The 14,681-nt window shown below is 43.3% G+C and overlaps 1 protein-coding gene across 3 annotated transcripts in view; it reads right to left on the bottom strand.

The window, feature by feature from the left end:
* Window positions 1-8,126: 8,126 nt before the first annotated feature.
* Window positions 8,127-14,681, bottom strand: part of babam2 (BRISC and BRCA1 A complex member 2) — a 131,766-nt gene continuing 125,211 nt past the window's right edge. For all 3 annotated transcript variants that reach the window (XM_074660946.1, XM_074660947.1, XM_074660945.1), the window contains exons 9-12: window positions 11,779-11,849; window positions 11,532-11,614; window positions 11,204-11,357; window positions 8,127-9,018 (exon numbers count right to left, since the gene is read on the bottom strand). In XM_074660946.1, the coding sequence (XP_074517047.1) occupies window positions 8,955-9,018; window positions 11,204-11,357; window positions 11,532-11,614; window positions 11,779-11,849 (372 nt within the window). In that variant the 3' untranslated portion in view covers window positions 8,127-8,954. The remainder of the gene's footprint in view (window positions 9,019-11,203; window positions 11,358-11,531; window positions 11,615-11,778; window positions 11,850-14,681) is intronic.

Raw genomic sequence — 14,681 nt, 5'->3', positions numbered from 1 at the left:
GGAAGGGGGGGGGGGGTGGGGTGGGGGGGGGGGGGGTTGATCTTCTTCCTGGGGTCGACTCCTCTGGTGCGTCCATTCCTTCCGGCTCGATGGAGGCTTAATGTGAGTGTGGAAAAGTGGAAAATTTAATTAGGCTGCCAAGGGGGGTTTGTGTCACTTGGCATGAGCCATCCCCCACCGTCCCACCCCCACCCACTACCACCACCATCAGCCCCCTCTTCCCACTCTCACTCACTCTTTGCTCTTATTGCTGCAACAACCCCGCCGTTTGTGCCTCTTTTTTTTTGGGGGGGGGGGGTATTTTTACCCACAGTCCTTCAGGACATGACCTACTGGTCCAGAGGAGCAGATAGAGGTCAACAGTTTACAGCTGCACAGATGTTGTGAAGCGGGTGAGAGCTGATGTGGTGGAGCTGCCGCTGAGCGCTGATGTGTGGATATACACTGAAGCAGCGTGGATGCTGCGTGGAGAGAGAGGGACAGACACACTGATTGCCATTTTTATCTCGCTGTTTGTGTAATTAAAATACGAGGCTAGTGACTTTATCTTACATTGTTGCTCATATGTAGGCTTTTGAATAACTGTTTCTATCTAATCACTGTGGTAAACCCACATGACATGGTGTGACATCAATGTTGAAAAGATGTGAGCACATACTGTAACAACAAGAAGATAAGACATGGTTCTATATCTCTCACTGGTTTCAAGCACATTTGTGTGTAGCTTACATTTTTTAATAAGGTGACGCATCTCCCCAAATTTTAAAGTTTGGCTTTATTCTCTTTTTTGTGCCTTGTTTGCTGGCTCAGTCAAGATGCTGAATACCAAAATGATAATTTGGCATGGCCACATTTACCTGTTAAGAGGCCAAGGGGCAAAATGTAGCTGTTGGGCCCCCCCCGCTTCACCTACCAGTCTCTGTGCACTGTGTGTACACCAGAGCATGTGAGAGAGTGGTGGGGATTTTTAATGGAGTGCAGATCGGAGTTTTTAAAAAGTTGGAGCGGCGACTTATCTCCCATCACGCTCCAATTTGTGGTCACACCATGAATAGTTCGAAGCTTCATTCATAACGTTGACATTCAAATTCTAAATCAATATTTGAAAGCTGCACAGATTGTTGTCTATTATTACTATTTATTTGTCTATATGTTTATTCGTTCTGTTTAAACCCGCTATTTCTGCTCAGTTGCAGATAAAATAAGCTACATTGAGAAAAGATGGATGCATGTTATCATTCCAAAATTTACAACATGTTTTTATCGAACGATGCTTTGCTTGCGGCACACAAAGGGAGGCACGTACTGACGAGCTACATTCATTAAAGAAAAAATGATTAGGGTGAAGCGAGGTGAAATCTGAGTTGAGCACGGAGCAATATTGAGTGGAGCGCCCTGGAGCAGGGGAGTGGAGGGAAAAAACAGCTCCGTGAGCGAGGAGCAGGAAATTCTCACCACTCCTCTCCGCTCTGCTCACATGCCCTGGTGTAAACTGTCACATCCAAATTTACATTAAGTACAATGCACACAGCAGGCCTCCTATACTGGAATACAGTACCTGGTCCCAGTGTCTCAATTAGTTTTCTGTGATTTGATTATATGCTAATTGAAAACGTGAATTTGACACTAAAAGGCCACAAGATAAGTTTATAATGCAGGATACACCCTAGTGACATGAGTGCTTTTACAGTGCAAAGTCCCTAACAAATAACCAAAAGATAACCAAATCACTAAAACCAATTGAAACGCAGTGAACAACTCATCTCCACGTAAGAAACTAGTCTGTGCCATGCAATCCGTTTTAATTTAGTGATGCGTAAAACTCCACTTAGTAAACACTTAAGAACGGTTGGTAATGTAAAGTTGGCAAACATCAAAATTTGGATTGGAATGGTGAATTCAATCAAACACAAGCTGAACGCAACTCACATATTGTAGCTCATCCAACGAAGCAATGATCTGAATGGAACATTTGTTGCATTTTAATGCCTTTTTGCCATTCATGCAAATTCAAAAACACGAGGTCTGGTATTTAAATTTCACTACAGACACTATCCAGTCCAGTCGCACAGCAGTCCGTGAAATAGTCACACAATTTAAAGTATTGATTCGTGTATATAGACATACAATTTTTCCATGATGGTCAACACGAAATTAATTCTCCGCGCAACTGTGAACCAGTAAGTATGAAGAGCGGCAAACACCGCATAGGGAGGAGGTTGGAGTGGATGGGTGTGTCAAAAAACATTGGACTTTCGCCCAGGACACAGCTGTTCGTGTCCTGTGGGAAACCACAAGTCAAAGTTGATTTATTTGTCACGTAACTTCCGTACTTAAGTTACAGCACGTCCAGAGTTATTTTTACCCAAATCATGATCTTTTCCTAAACCTAACTAAGTAGTTTTTGTTGCCTAAACCTAACCAAGTCGATCTATTCCTAAACCTAACTAAGTAATTTTATTTTGAAAAGACAGGAGCGGAAATTGACACTTGCTCATCAGCTGCAGTTCGAAGCCTCAGTACTGTGTTTAAGTGTTTCTTTGTTAAAATGTTATTAGAAGATGCTTATAAGGAGGACAGAAAACTATTAATGTCATGCAGGTCATCTGCAGAAATAACATTCAAAGTGCAAGTTAACATGATAACATGCTGAACTGATGCCTGTGCCGTTGTTCATCACGTGGCTGCATCACATCCGCTCATGCTCAAAAGAAAAGTTTCCCTCAACTCGTCAACTTCCAATGCATGGATATTTATTTTGTGGAAGGGGGTGGGGGGGTGAAGGGAAGCGGGAAGGGTTGTTGGTGGTGGAGGGATGAAGGAGTCTTGTCACATTACATGTACCTGTCTGTGCGCGTCTTCACTTGCAGCTCTCATTTCACCTGACAGGTCTATCAGTGTCCACGGCTGATCAGAACGCGTCCCTCAGCCTGACAGGCTGAACCGACAGCGCGGCAATCCAGACTGACAGCTCCTCAGGTAGCTGGTGGAAGGGGAAGAGGGAGGGAGGGAGGGAGGGAAGGAGGGAAGGAGGAAAAGAGGGGAGGAATCTGGGGGCGAGAGGCAAGACAAAGGCCGCTGAGGAGTAAAAGAACACACACGCAACAAGAGGAGTAAATTAAAGTCAGTAAACACTCTGAAATAATCCACCCCAGCATGACTGATCTGAACGACGCTTTCCTGAATTGCGTGAAACCATCAAGTGATTCTGAGATAACAAACATTACCTTTAAAACCTCCATTAAAGCCCAGAATCCTCTCTCTCGTGAAGAGACGCAGGGTGCCAGTTAGAGTATTTTTAAGCAGTCTCATCTTTTACGACAATCAAGCACATTGAACCGAGGCCAAACTGCTCGCTTAACGCAGGGGAACCGAGAGCAAAAAAGCACCTGCGGGATGTGCTTTGGTTAACCCATGAAAAGGTTTTAAATCTACGATCACACCTAGGGGGAGAATGAGGAGGGGAGTCCCCCTCCGCTCTTTTTCCGCTCTTCGACAAAAATCTTGCCTTTATCTTGTCAAAAGCCATCGAGGACGAGCCCATCCAGAACGCCCCAACGAGACAAAACGGGAAAACCTACGAGCTCCAGAGCGAAGACTCATCTGATCAGCTTAGCTACGCTCTCCTGGCTTCTCATGTACGAGGAGTAATTAGCAATTAACAATCAGGGTTTAACTAGATCCAGTTATTATCTGTAAGCAAAGAGGGGGGGGGGGGGGATATCTGCTGCTTTGACTTGGGAGTGCATTAGAATTCCCGTGCTACTCGAGTTTGATCAACAAAAAAAAAGAAGAAGAGTGAGGGACCCAAGCGGTAATTCTCTCATTTTCACGACATCTCTGGGCCATTTTTTTTTTAATTCCCAGATCAAACAGGCTGTAACAAAAGGCCCCAAATCCCCCCTCCGCTCTCCTCCTCCTGCTCTCTCTTTCCAAAATTAGTTAAGCCTCTCAGCTCCATCATCCTCAACATGGCTCGCATCAACAACCCTACGCTGCGTCGCAAATGCTGCATAGCCTCTGAAATCCACCCCTCGCACACACTCCTCTTCAACGCCCTCCCTCCGAACACGATGAAGATGGGGGCGGGGGAAACTTCTAATATGTCACTCTGAATTTGTACTTACAGATGAAACACAAAGTACCCCACAGTCACAAGAGTTTGTGATTTCAACCCCCGTCCTTTTCCTCTTCACTTGGCGAACTGTTTGTCTTTTTTTTCCGGGGGAATGTGTTTGGTCAAAAGGCCGCCGTACGAGAGAAACAAAACAGGCGAGGCTGACGGATGAGTCGGACACGGTGACACGAGAGGGAAGTAAACAGTCTGGAATAGGGCTGCTGTCCTCCTTCATTGCTCTCTTGACATATTCAGGCCTTTTTTGTTTCCTTCTGATTACCTCATCCCGTGCTACTGCCCCGGCTGTTTACCGTCTCGCTTCACAAGGTGATGACTCAGGATTTTTCAATCACTTCCCCTCCTTTCTTCTGTTATTATCTACGCTCCCCCAACCGTGCCGGCAACTTTGACGTCCTTCCACATACTTTCCCCACTCTTCAAAAGTTTCCGGCGCCTCGCCCCGACTTCTGAGGTGAAGTGGGGTGAGTGATGCCAAGAGCTAAAATTCGGGTTATTGCCCAGGAAGGTGCTGAGCTTTAAGTGATCCTGTTTCACACACTTGTCAGTTCTCCGGGCTGGCAGGTCCTTTGCTGCCTCCGAGCTAGCTGCTTATAGGGTTGTCACCGGAGCAGTTAATGTTAATCTAATGCTGCCACCTGCCTTGAGCTAAGGACACCTGTTTCTGTTCGCAACCATTGTACTTCGTTAACTCGGGTCAGGTTAGCTGTCCTGCCAACAGCGAGGCTAAGGTGGAGATGAAATTCTTCTCACCTCAAGAAAAACAAAAAGCCCAAACACCACTCAATCCATGACATCGAGTCCCAGTCCAGCAAAGCGTGAACTCACCCGGACCACAAAAAACACATCAATTTAATCATCCCCCGTCCACAGATTCCAAGCTAATTATTCCAGCCTTTAATTATTCCATCCGACTGCCGTTGAGATCTCTTAAAGACGGCTGGATTAGTGGATTTGGAGTATTAGCTCGGAGGGTTGGCAGACCTCTGCACTGTGATTCAGGGGGCTGAGAAACACATCTTCAAAAGGTACCTTGAGCAGCACCTTCACAGGATCATTACCCGGGATAAATCCATGTTAAGTTGCTTAAAAGCGTGTAAAGGTGAGCCACGTTTGGGCGCCGACACTTTTTGAGGGAGGAGGCTATAACTAAATGTGACTTAAGCGTCGCGACAGTGACACAGTTTAAGCCACTTTGGGAGGAATTGTTTACAAGTTACTTAAAGGGCTTATGTCAGCTTGGGTCAACATCAAGGCCTGAGGAAAAACTTCAGCAGTGAATACTTTCCCCCCCCCCCCCCAGATAGACAATCTATGTTGGCACACTTTACACACACACTGCAATGGCATGGTCTGTATTCAAAGCGATGATTTAAGCTAGACCTTTTCCATATAATGATTCAATCACTTTTGTTTGTTCAACTAATGTAAACCCTGGATTCAGATTTGGCAGCCTGAGGTTCACACACACTGGGCTAAATCCACACTGAAGTTCCCCACTATTGAAAATCAATTGCTACGTTTTGAGTGCAAAGTCGTCGACTGTCAAGTTAAACTATTCTTTACTCGTGCTCGTTAAAGACGCTACCCCTCCTTTTTTGACCTCCCATCCACCCCCCCAGAACTCCAAAATGAGAGCAGCCCGTCCCGCGGCTGACAACAGAGATGTTTTGAAAGCAGGTCGGGAAAGGTTAGAGCAAGAAACATGGAGCGGGGCAGTGAAAAAGACAAAAAGAATCTTGCTTTTTAATTATTTTATTAGGAGCCTTGATGCTATTAAATGCCCCAGATACATTCACCCTATAGTTCTCAATTAGACTTGACAGTTGCTGCATTACCAACAATAAATATAGCAAAGGGCTGCGCCTAAGGCCAGCAAGGACCCCTAACTATGACCCTCATATTTAATGATGAAAACAAGCAAGCGCTCACTCTGCCTCGCTCGAGCACATGCATGTGCACATCCATGCACACACATACACACATTCTCTCTGTGCTGTGGCTCCTTATTACACAAGCACATTAAGGGCCTGTAAAAAGAACAGCATCTCTCTCTATGGTTTATAAAAGCATCTCAGATAGTGAGGTGTACACGGAAAAGTACACCTTTACAGATTTGAAGAACAGTCATTTTTTTATTTAATAAGCAAGGCAGCACAAAAATATGAAGACCACGTGTTCTGCTAAAAATGGTTTCCCTTAAAAAATGCAATTTATGTCACACGCCAGCGTCTTTGTTTTTAATTAAAACATATTTTCTGTTTTTGGGATGTGAATTTGCAGCCCGTTCTCATTCCCAGAGTGTCAAATACCGACACTTTGTCACGCCTCGATATCGCCGCACAAGGCACCCCTTAGCGCCATTATGAGACGCACCGGGTGTTCCATTAACTACAATGCAAACCCGTGCGCCGCAACAGTAAACGGTCCGAGAAGATACTGTGTCTCGTGGGTTATGTTTCACTTTCAGTTTCACTTTAAGCCCAACTATATTGTTTTTTCCTAACTAGGTGGCTTTGTTGCCGAAAAGTGTTTTTGTTTGATTCCCAACATTAAGCACGTGTTTACTGCGACCAAAAATTGACGCCGAAGGGTCTGACAAAGCGTCAGTACGTGATGAGTCGGGATGAGAACGTGTTGGAATTTGGTGATCCCCTGACCTTTCCTCTAGCACCACCACCAGGTCCAATTTTTCACCTCTCCATTGAACATCTATAAAATGGATTAGCAAAAAACTTCTGTACTGACATACGTGGTTTCCAGACAATGTTTAATGACTTTGGTGATCCTGACTTCTACGACCATTCGATGGATGTGGACATTTGGAGCAAACATTGACGTTTCCTACAAGGTGGAGAATTGGTGATTCCCAAAATAATCCAGCACCATCGATTGTCCAGTAATTTGGTTTATCCAAATTCCTGCAAAACGAATAACATTCATCAGCCTCAGCAGTACTGTAACATGCTAACATTACCTGCTAAACACCTGCATGTTAACATTGCAATTGTTAGCATATTACCATGATACATAATAGCCAATCGCACTCTATTGCCCGCAGAAACGGAAGCTCGGAGTTGTTTACTACTCCACTCCAATAAGTATAATAAGTAGAAGCCTCCCAGAGACACTAGCATGTCCGTGTAGACTTGTAATTACGGGTTTTCTAACCTAGCGTTCACATCAACATCCAAGTTGTAAATACCACTGGGAAACTCTGAAAGGTCCAATATATCGGACTTATTGGCACTTGATAATACAGAAGTGCCTGAAAACAAGACAAATATGGACGTCTTTGACCAGCTTAAGACCGTCGTTCAATGTGATTAAACCCACATGTAACGGATATGGTGTTGTAGCATTTTTTCTATACTCACACAACCATCTTTGCAATGATACAAACATCTTGATGTCATGCAAGTTGTTAAAGCTGCGGTCGGCACCATTGGAGAAACCAGCAAGAGTACGTTAGATTTAAAAAAAATGATCCAACCGATAAACTCAGCCCAGTGTTGCCAACTCTTTTCTAATGAAAGTAGCTAGCAGCAGTGTCTCCAAAAGTGTCTAAATCTAGCGAGAAAGTCGCCAAATTGACAACAATGATAGTCCGACGCTTCAGGCCTCGCTCTAAAACCACTCCCCAAAAATTATCATTATGAACATAAACAATGGACATGGCTTTTGTTAGTACTCACTCAGCTTGTTGAAGACGGTGACACGTAATGAGTGCACGGGCAGAGTGCACACCGGTAGACAGGAAGGCAGGTCATTCGGGCCGAATGAAATGATTGGACGGGCTTGATTGCTGTCGAGCTGTAAAGATAATTTCAAAAACATGACAAAAAACGGTTTCTAAAATACATTACCTACCCTAGCTTTAACATGGGGATCTTTCCAATGTTTATCATCCATCCCATATTTTTTCAATGATAATTTTCAATACAACAAACAAACAGAGCAGACCAAGTACAAAACAACACAAAACACACTGTCGGGGGAAACAGACGTCTTTACTGGATAGAAATTTGGACAAAACATTCAGTAATTTACAGTACTGTCAAGCTGTCAGTAAAAGACTTCACAGGGCAATAAATGGTCAAATGGAACATACAGACAATGAAAAGGCAAAACTAATTGTAGATCATTTTAACATCGACACTGGAGCCAAACTTGACGATCGTTAAGGGACAAACGAACAGTAAACAAAGGATCCTTTTGCATCATCCCTACAGCTCTTTTGTGATTTACATGTAGTTTACATATCATCAAATATCGTTCACAGCATGGCAGCTCTGGATGGAGTGTTGCGAGCCCAACCCTCTGTGAGGTTGTCACGTCAGTTTCCTGTCGAAGTTTCTCTTCAAAATAAAGGCCCTCTACTGTGAGCTGGCAACAAGACAAACAATCATCATTTCAGCCTGATCCCACAAAAAAATGTGTCACATGAGCACAATATTCATGGTGTCTGCTATTGTCACGTAATCCTTTAGAGGAGGAGGAACTTCATCCTCATGTCACTTGGCTTTTTTTTGTTATAGCATGTTGCAGTGTCTGGACATCGTCTACAAAGTGGTATCTCGCTAAAAGTAGAATAAAAGGTGAATGTACTTAGAGGCAATCATTTCGAGGTCAAACAATGTGGATTTCACAGAATCTGTGTGCAATACGCACAGCGTCATTCTCACCGGGCTGTTAAAGTACAACACATTCTCACGAACGCAAGTCTGCGCATACTCACATACAGGTACACGGTGGCACACACACTCACATACACACTCCCACAGGCAACTCTCCAGGCATGTCATTAAGCTAGAGGGTACTAGAGTTTCCCGTTGGCAAAAGCTCCCTCTTGGAACTGAGGGATGAAGCTCTTGAAGTACGACCTGGGTGAGAGACAGAGAGAAAGAGAAAGAGAAAGAGAGGGAGGGGGAGAGAGGGAGAGAGAGAGAGAGAGAGAGAGAGAGAGAGAGAGAGAGAGAGAGTGAGAGAGAGTACAGCAAATAAAAACATCAAAATGTGACAATAATTGTGTTTCAGCTGCTTCAAAGCATCTAACCAATTCAGTGGGTCAGTCCCAGCCCCAGCATGTATCAAAGTGCAGATGAAAGGCAGAATGTGTTTACTTGCTACAATTACAACTGTGCATGAGATATCTAGTCTCTGTGTGTTAACGCTCTTGATGGAAACACAGGAGACATAACTAAAAAAATCAAACGGCGTAAAAAAAAACAACAGCAGTCCACAAGGTATTTAGCCACAGGTGGTGCGTTCAGGTTTGTGCGTGCGTTCGTGTCAGATTAGACTTCAAGCAAATAGTTCAACAATTTTTGGAAAAATGCTTTGACACTTTCGTGCAGAGTTAGATCACTCTCATATCTGTTGATTCAATATGTTGGTTAACTTAGCTTAGCATCAAGACTGGGAGTAGGGGGAATCAGCTAGCCTGAACCAGTTGTGGTTTTAAATAAAAAAAAAAATGTAGGTTTACATTTTTAGACATTTTCATTTAAAGGGACTGTATGTAATTTTTTACACGTATAAATCATTTTTTATTGCCAAAGTGTGTGAACAGGTTGTAACCTTAAAAAATGAGACCTGCGACTTTCTGGGTTTCCTCTATCAGCCTGTACACTGCTTTTAATGTGAAAAACCCGGGCCGTTTTTTCTGGGAAAATCCAACAGATGTGACATCATGCGCGCTCGTGAGTGCCTTAGCCGTAGCTAATGTTCAGTTAGAAATAGAGTACGCTAACGCCAACAAACAACCAGCCCCCACCACAAAACTCCACAGTAGCACAAAAAACACAAAGTTATATCTGGTGATGCCCGTCTTGCAAACAGGAATGTGACCGGCGTTGGGCGAAAACTAGTGTTGTGGGATTGTGTGTGTTAAAGTGGGAAGTGAGTGGTGAAGTAAGAGAGAGTGAGTGGCGGCAAGTATGTGAGAAAACGAGCGAGCAGCGGAGCAGAAAAGGAAGAGGAAGTCGCGGATTGTGTGTCTTGTTTCCCTGCTGCTAAGTGGAGTGACGGCGGGGGTTAACTCCAGAGAGAGTAACGTTATCGACTCCGGCCCAGGAGACCAAAACTACGGTGTCTCCCCTGTTCCTTCTGACCACGGTGGGGAGGCTGAAGCAGGAAAAGTTAACACTAGGATCAACAATGATTCATGGAGGGACCTTCGTTTGGTAAGCTAACATTACTGCCAAGCATGTGAAATATATAGTGATATTTCGGCTTTTAGCTGCTATTGTTGCTAACGTTGATCAACATGAAGCCTGTCAATCACGTTCAGTCTCGTGTGTTAGTGCGAGCACAAGCGCGAGCAGCAGGATGCTGTCTGTAGTCTTTGCAGTGTGTTCAAATGCAACTTGTCGGCCAAGACAGAAGGCGACGTGAGGCGACGCAACAGTCGGCCTTCATCGCTGCTAGTTCTTTGATGTCGGCTTGGTGTGTCTGGGCATTAAGACCCAGGTTGAAAAATACCGTCATTTTCCTTTAGTCAAATCCAGAGGCTAACAGTTGATAATCCAAATAGGTTTACAGATGTTTTTGTGGAGACTTTAAGATATATTAAGATTAACAAATGAGAAGTACACAGATATCCTATGAGCAAAACTGATTATGTATTGCTTTCTGCACCTTCTGTAGTCACTCAGATCTTTCACATATTTACAGCAGTTATTAACCTTTCCCATGCAAAAAGCAAACACTTCTCAGGGTGCAGCCGACGCCTATAGATTTCCTCTTATGGGGTCATACCAGTTTATGTTTATTGAAGGTAGAATATTATCTGTGAATACTCCAGGCCATATACAGGCCATACAAATGGCCTGTGTGTAGTGCAGTCCAGACAATATGGCCTTATTGTATCACATATCTAATGCAGATCATACAGTACGTGATATTCATCATGATAACTGACCTTGTATGACTTGTCAGAAACAGTTTCACTGGGCTAAACAGTTTTGTGAGAATAGTCCTTAAATGCACTCGACTTTGTGGGAACGGAGTCTGTCAAGACCTGTTCTGTTGCTTATAGCTTTTAGGTAGTAGGCAGTATCTACTCACTTGGCCCTCTTTGCCATCTCATTGCCGTCCCAGCGAGGGCTGTAGGGATACGACTTCTGCACCACAGAGTAGAGCTGGCCGCTGTTGGTGAAGTGGTACACAGACTGGAAGGTGAGGGTGGGCTGGTCCCGAGGGAAGTACAGCGGGAGATCCACTACGACGAGCAGAGGGGACAGAGAGAGAGAGAGAGAGAGAGAGAGAGAGAGAGAGAGAGAGAGAGAGAGAGAGAGAGAGAGAGAGAGCAGTAGAAAGATTAAAAAGAGGATCATATGGTAACTGCATCAGATGTGATCCAAGCAGATCGGAAACGGTTTTGTGACTTTCTTACCGTGTACCAGGAAGCAAAAGTCCTTCCACATTAGTAGAAGAGTGAGTTTTGTGAATCCCTCGGCATCGTACTCCACCACGCCCCTGCAATAAACATACTGTGTGTTTATTTCTGCAAAGTCCCACTGGGTCTTATTTTATACCAACAGTGCTTTCTTGTAAAAAGACGGGGGACAGTGATAAATGAATGGCTGCTGAACACATGCTGTGATCACTTCACAGTGGAGGATCCTCTCTAGTTGACTCACATTCCAAAGTGGCTGAGGAAGGCAGCGATGTACTCTCTCCTCTTGTGATAGCCTTGGATGACATACTGCACCTAGAGAGAACAAAGGGAAAGGTTTAGTACACACAACGGAATTGGAAAAATGCCTAACCTTAACCATTCAAGGTCAATGCCTAACCTTAACCATTCAAGGTCAATGCGTAACCTTAACCATTCAAGGTCAATGCGTAACCTTAACCCTTCAAGGCCAATGCCTAACCTCAACCATTCGAGGTCAATGCCTAACCTTAACCATTCAAGGTCAATGCCTAACCTTAACCATTCAAGGTCAATGCGTAACCTTAACCCTTCAAGACCAATGCCTAACCTCAACCATTCGAGGTCAATGCCTAACCTTAACCATTCAAGGTCAATGCGTAACCTTAACCCTTCAAGGCCAATGCCTAACCTCAACCATTCAAGGCCAATGCCTAATGTTAACCATTTGAGGCCAATATCTAACCTCAACCGTTCGATGCCAATGCCTAACCTTAACCATTCAAGGCCAATGGCTAATGTTAACCATTCGAGGACAATATCTAACCTCAACCATTCGATGCCAATGCCTAACGTTAACCATTCGAGGCCAATGCCTTACCATAACCCTTCGAGGCCAATGCCTAACCTTGGCCATTCAAAGCCAATGCCTAACCTTAACCATTCAAGGGCAATACCTAATCTTAGTCATTCCAGGCCAATGCCTAACCTTAACCAATACCACCTTAACATAATTATGCTTAACTTTTAGCCTTATAATTTAAACGGATGGTTTATAAAAAAAATTCACCCCCGTACAGTTGTCTTGAACAGGGAAATTAGCTATAGAGGTTAGAGGTATATACCAGGTTGTAAACATGTTTATTTCTGCTGTAAAGTCGGGCATCTTAACATGGGGGTCTATGGGGATTGACTCGCTTTTGGAGACAGCCTCAAATGGCCGTATAAGAAACTGCAATCTTTGGCAATTCCACGTTGACTTCATTTCTCTGCACCAGAGGTTGCCATTTGGTTGGAATGCAGTGAAGCTGTGGAAAAAGGCTGTAAATGAGCTTTATAGCGTAAAGCAAAGTAGTCGTTTAACGTTGTGGCTTCCAAATGGAAGGTTGAAGGAGGTCGCTCCAGTGGTGCCAAAAGCCAAATCATTTTAAAGAGACTCCAGAATTATGATACTATTGTACATTCAAATCTACACCAAAGCACACCCAGAGCTGAGATTGCAACGTTTTATCAATATGTGCCAAAGGTCTGTGCTGTGGTTCACAGTGCATGCAAGGGTTCACCAAGTTGACTACAGTGGGGTCTGGATACAATGTTTATCCTGCGGGTTACAGGACACATTATTATGTTGTCCTATAATATTATATAGCGTGTAGGTGAATAGATTACAGATGGAATTTATAAATTGAAACTCATTTTTTTTTTAAACTGTAGAAAAACACATCACATGACCATGAGCTTCTTAATTAAACTTTATTAAGAAGTCTCACCAGAGATGTGCTTGGATCATTTATTGCAAATACAGTTTTCTGCCAGAAATTATTGACAGAGTGAACCTATGATGAATAATCAGGCTGGTTCAAAATCAGCTTCATACCAATATGGAAAAAAAAAATTAAACTATGACGTCAAAGTTATCACACATTTTTTTTTTTTTGTTTTTTTAGAATAATTGATTGTACATCATACAAAGGGCTAAATCATCATACAAATACTATAATTATTGACAACACTGGGTCACTCCCTTAAAGGAAAAGTAGCTAACGCCCATCAAGAGTCAATGGATTCTTCCGTAGGCTCTTTTTAAAAATATAATAGCTGGAGGGATGTTAAAAGTCATCAAGACTTCCATAAGGGACATGCGTTATACTGTCCTAGACGGCACCGCCTTATCTGATGATATCATATGGTAATAAGGTAATACTCTGCAAGATAACAAAAGGTCTCGTTTGCTACTCTCTATTGGCAGCTAGTGTCAAACAACAGAGATTAATAATGTAGTTCATAAAATCTTATATCTATTTGTGATCATCTGGTATGACAGATTTTCAAAGATTTTAAAGAATTTTAAAATGTTTTGATTGGTAGAAAGTAAAGGAAAACATCAACAACAACAACAGAAGGGAGGATGGCGTTATTATTACATGATTACACGTCTTCGACCCTTGGCCTGGAAGAATACCCTTGCAGCAACAGCATTTATGAATACCCTGTTTAATGAACAAGAATATTGTTTTCAATCTCATCAACTGCACCCCCCCCCCTCAGCACATGTCCTGAACACATGGTTTCAGGGTCTGTCTTGGCCTGAATTGGGCAGAACTATCTCTGAGTCTGTGTACGGCCTGAGAGGAAATGCTGGCAGCACAGTGCGTACCAGCAGAGAGGCTTTCTGAGCGAACCTACCCAGAATGTAAACAATGCCTGGGCTTGTAGCGAGATTAAGAGAGGTGAACTTTTTAATGGTTGCTTTCACTTTAAAACCAGACGGCTCAGAGCACAAAAGTGGCATTACATTCAATCTTTGTACAGGCAAATTTAAATGTCACAGTACAAAGTCTTTAGCTTACCACTTGACAGCCAAATAAGCTGGTGTTAAAAGCTCTACCATAGAGTCTGTCAAACGCAACAAGAAAATACTGTCTGCTCAAAGTACTGTGTTCATTTTAATATCATTTCTCCATTTCAGTCAACAGTTTTACATGGAGCCTCTTTTTCTTCTCTTCGTTTGAAAAGAATCTTGATAAAATACAGTAAGCATTTGGGTTTTACATTCATCTCATGGATGTTTAGCAATGTGTGCATCGCAATAGGAAAGGAGAAAAACTTAGTAGTAGTTCGCACTGCAGTGCTCGTTTTAAGGTAGGTTGTTTTTGTAGTACACTGACG

Source organism: Sebastes fasciatus, chromosome 15 (assembly GCF_043250625.1).
Source record: "Sebastes fasciatus isolate fSebFas1 chromosome 15, fSebFas1.pri, whole genome shotgun sequence".
Lineage (NCBI taxonomy): Eukaryota > Metazoa > Chordata > Actinopteri > Perciformes > Sebastidae > Sebastes > Sebastes fasciatus.
Note: the sequence above shows the minus strand (reverse complement) of the source record. Positions and strands in the feature narration are given on the sequence as shown.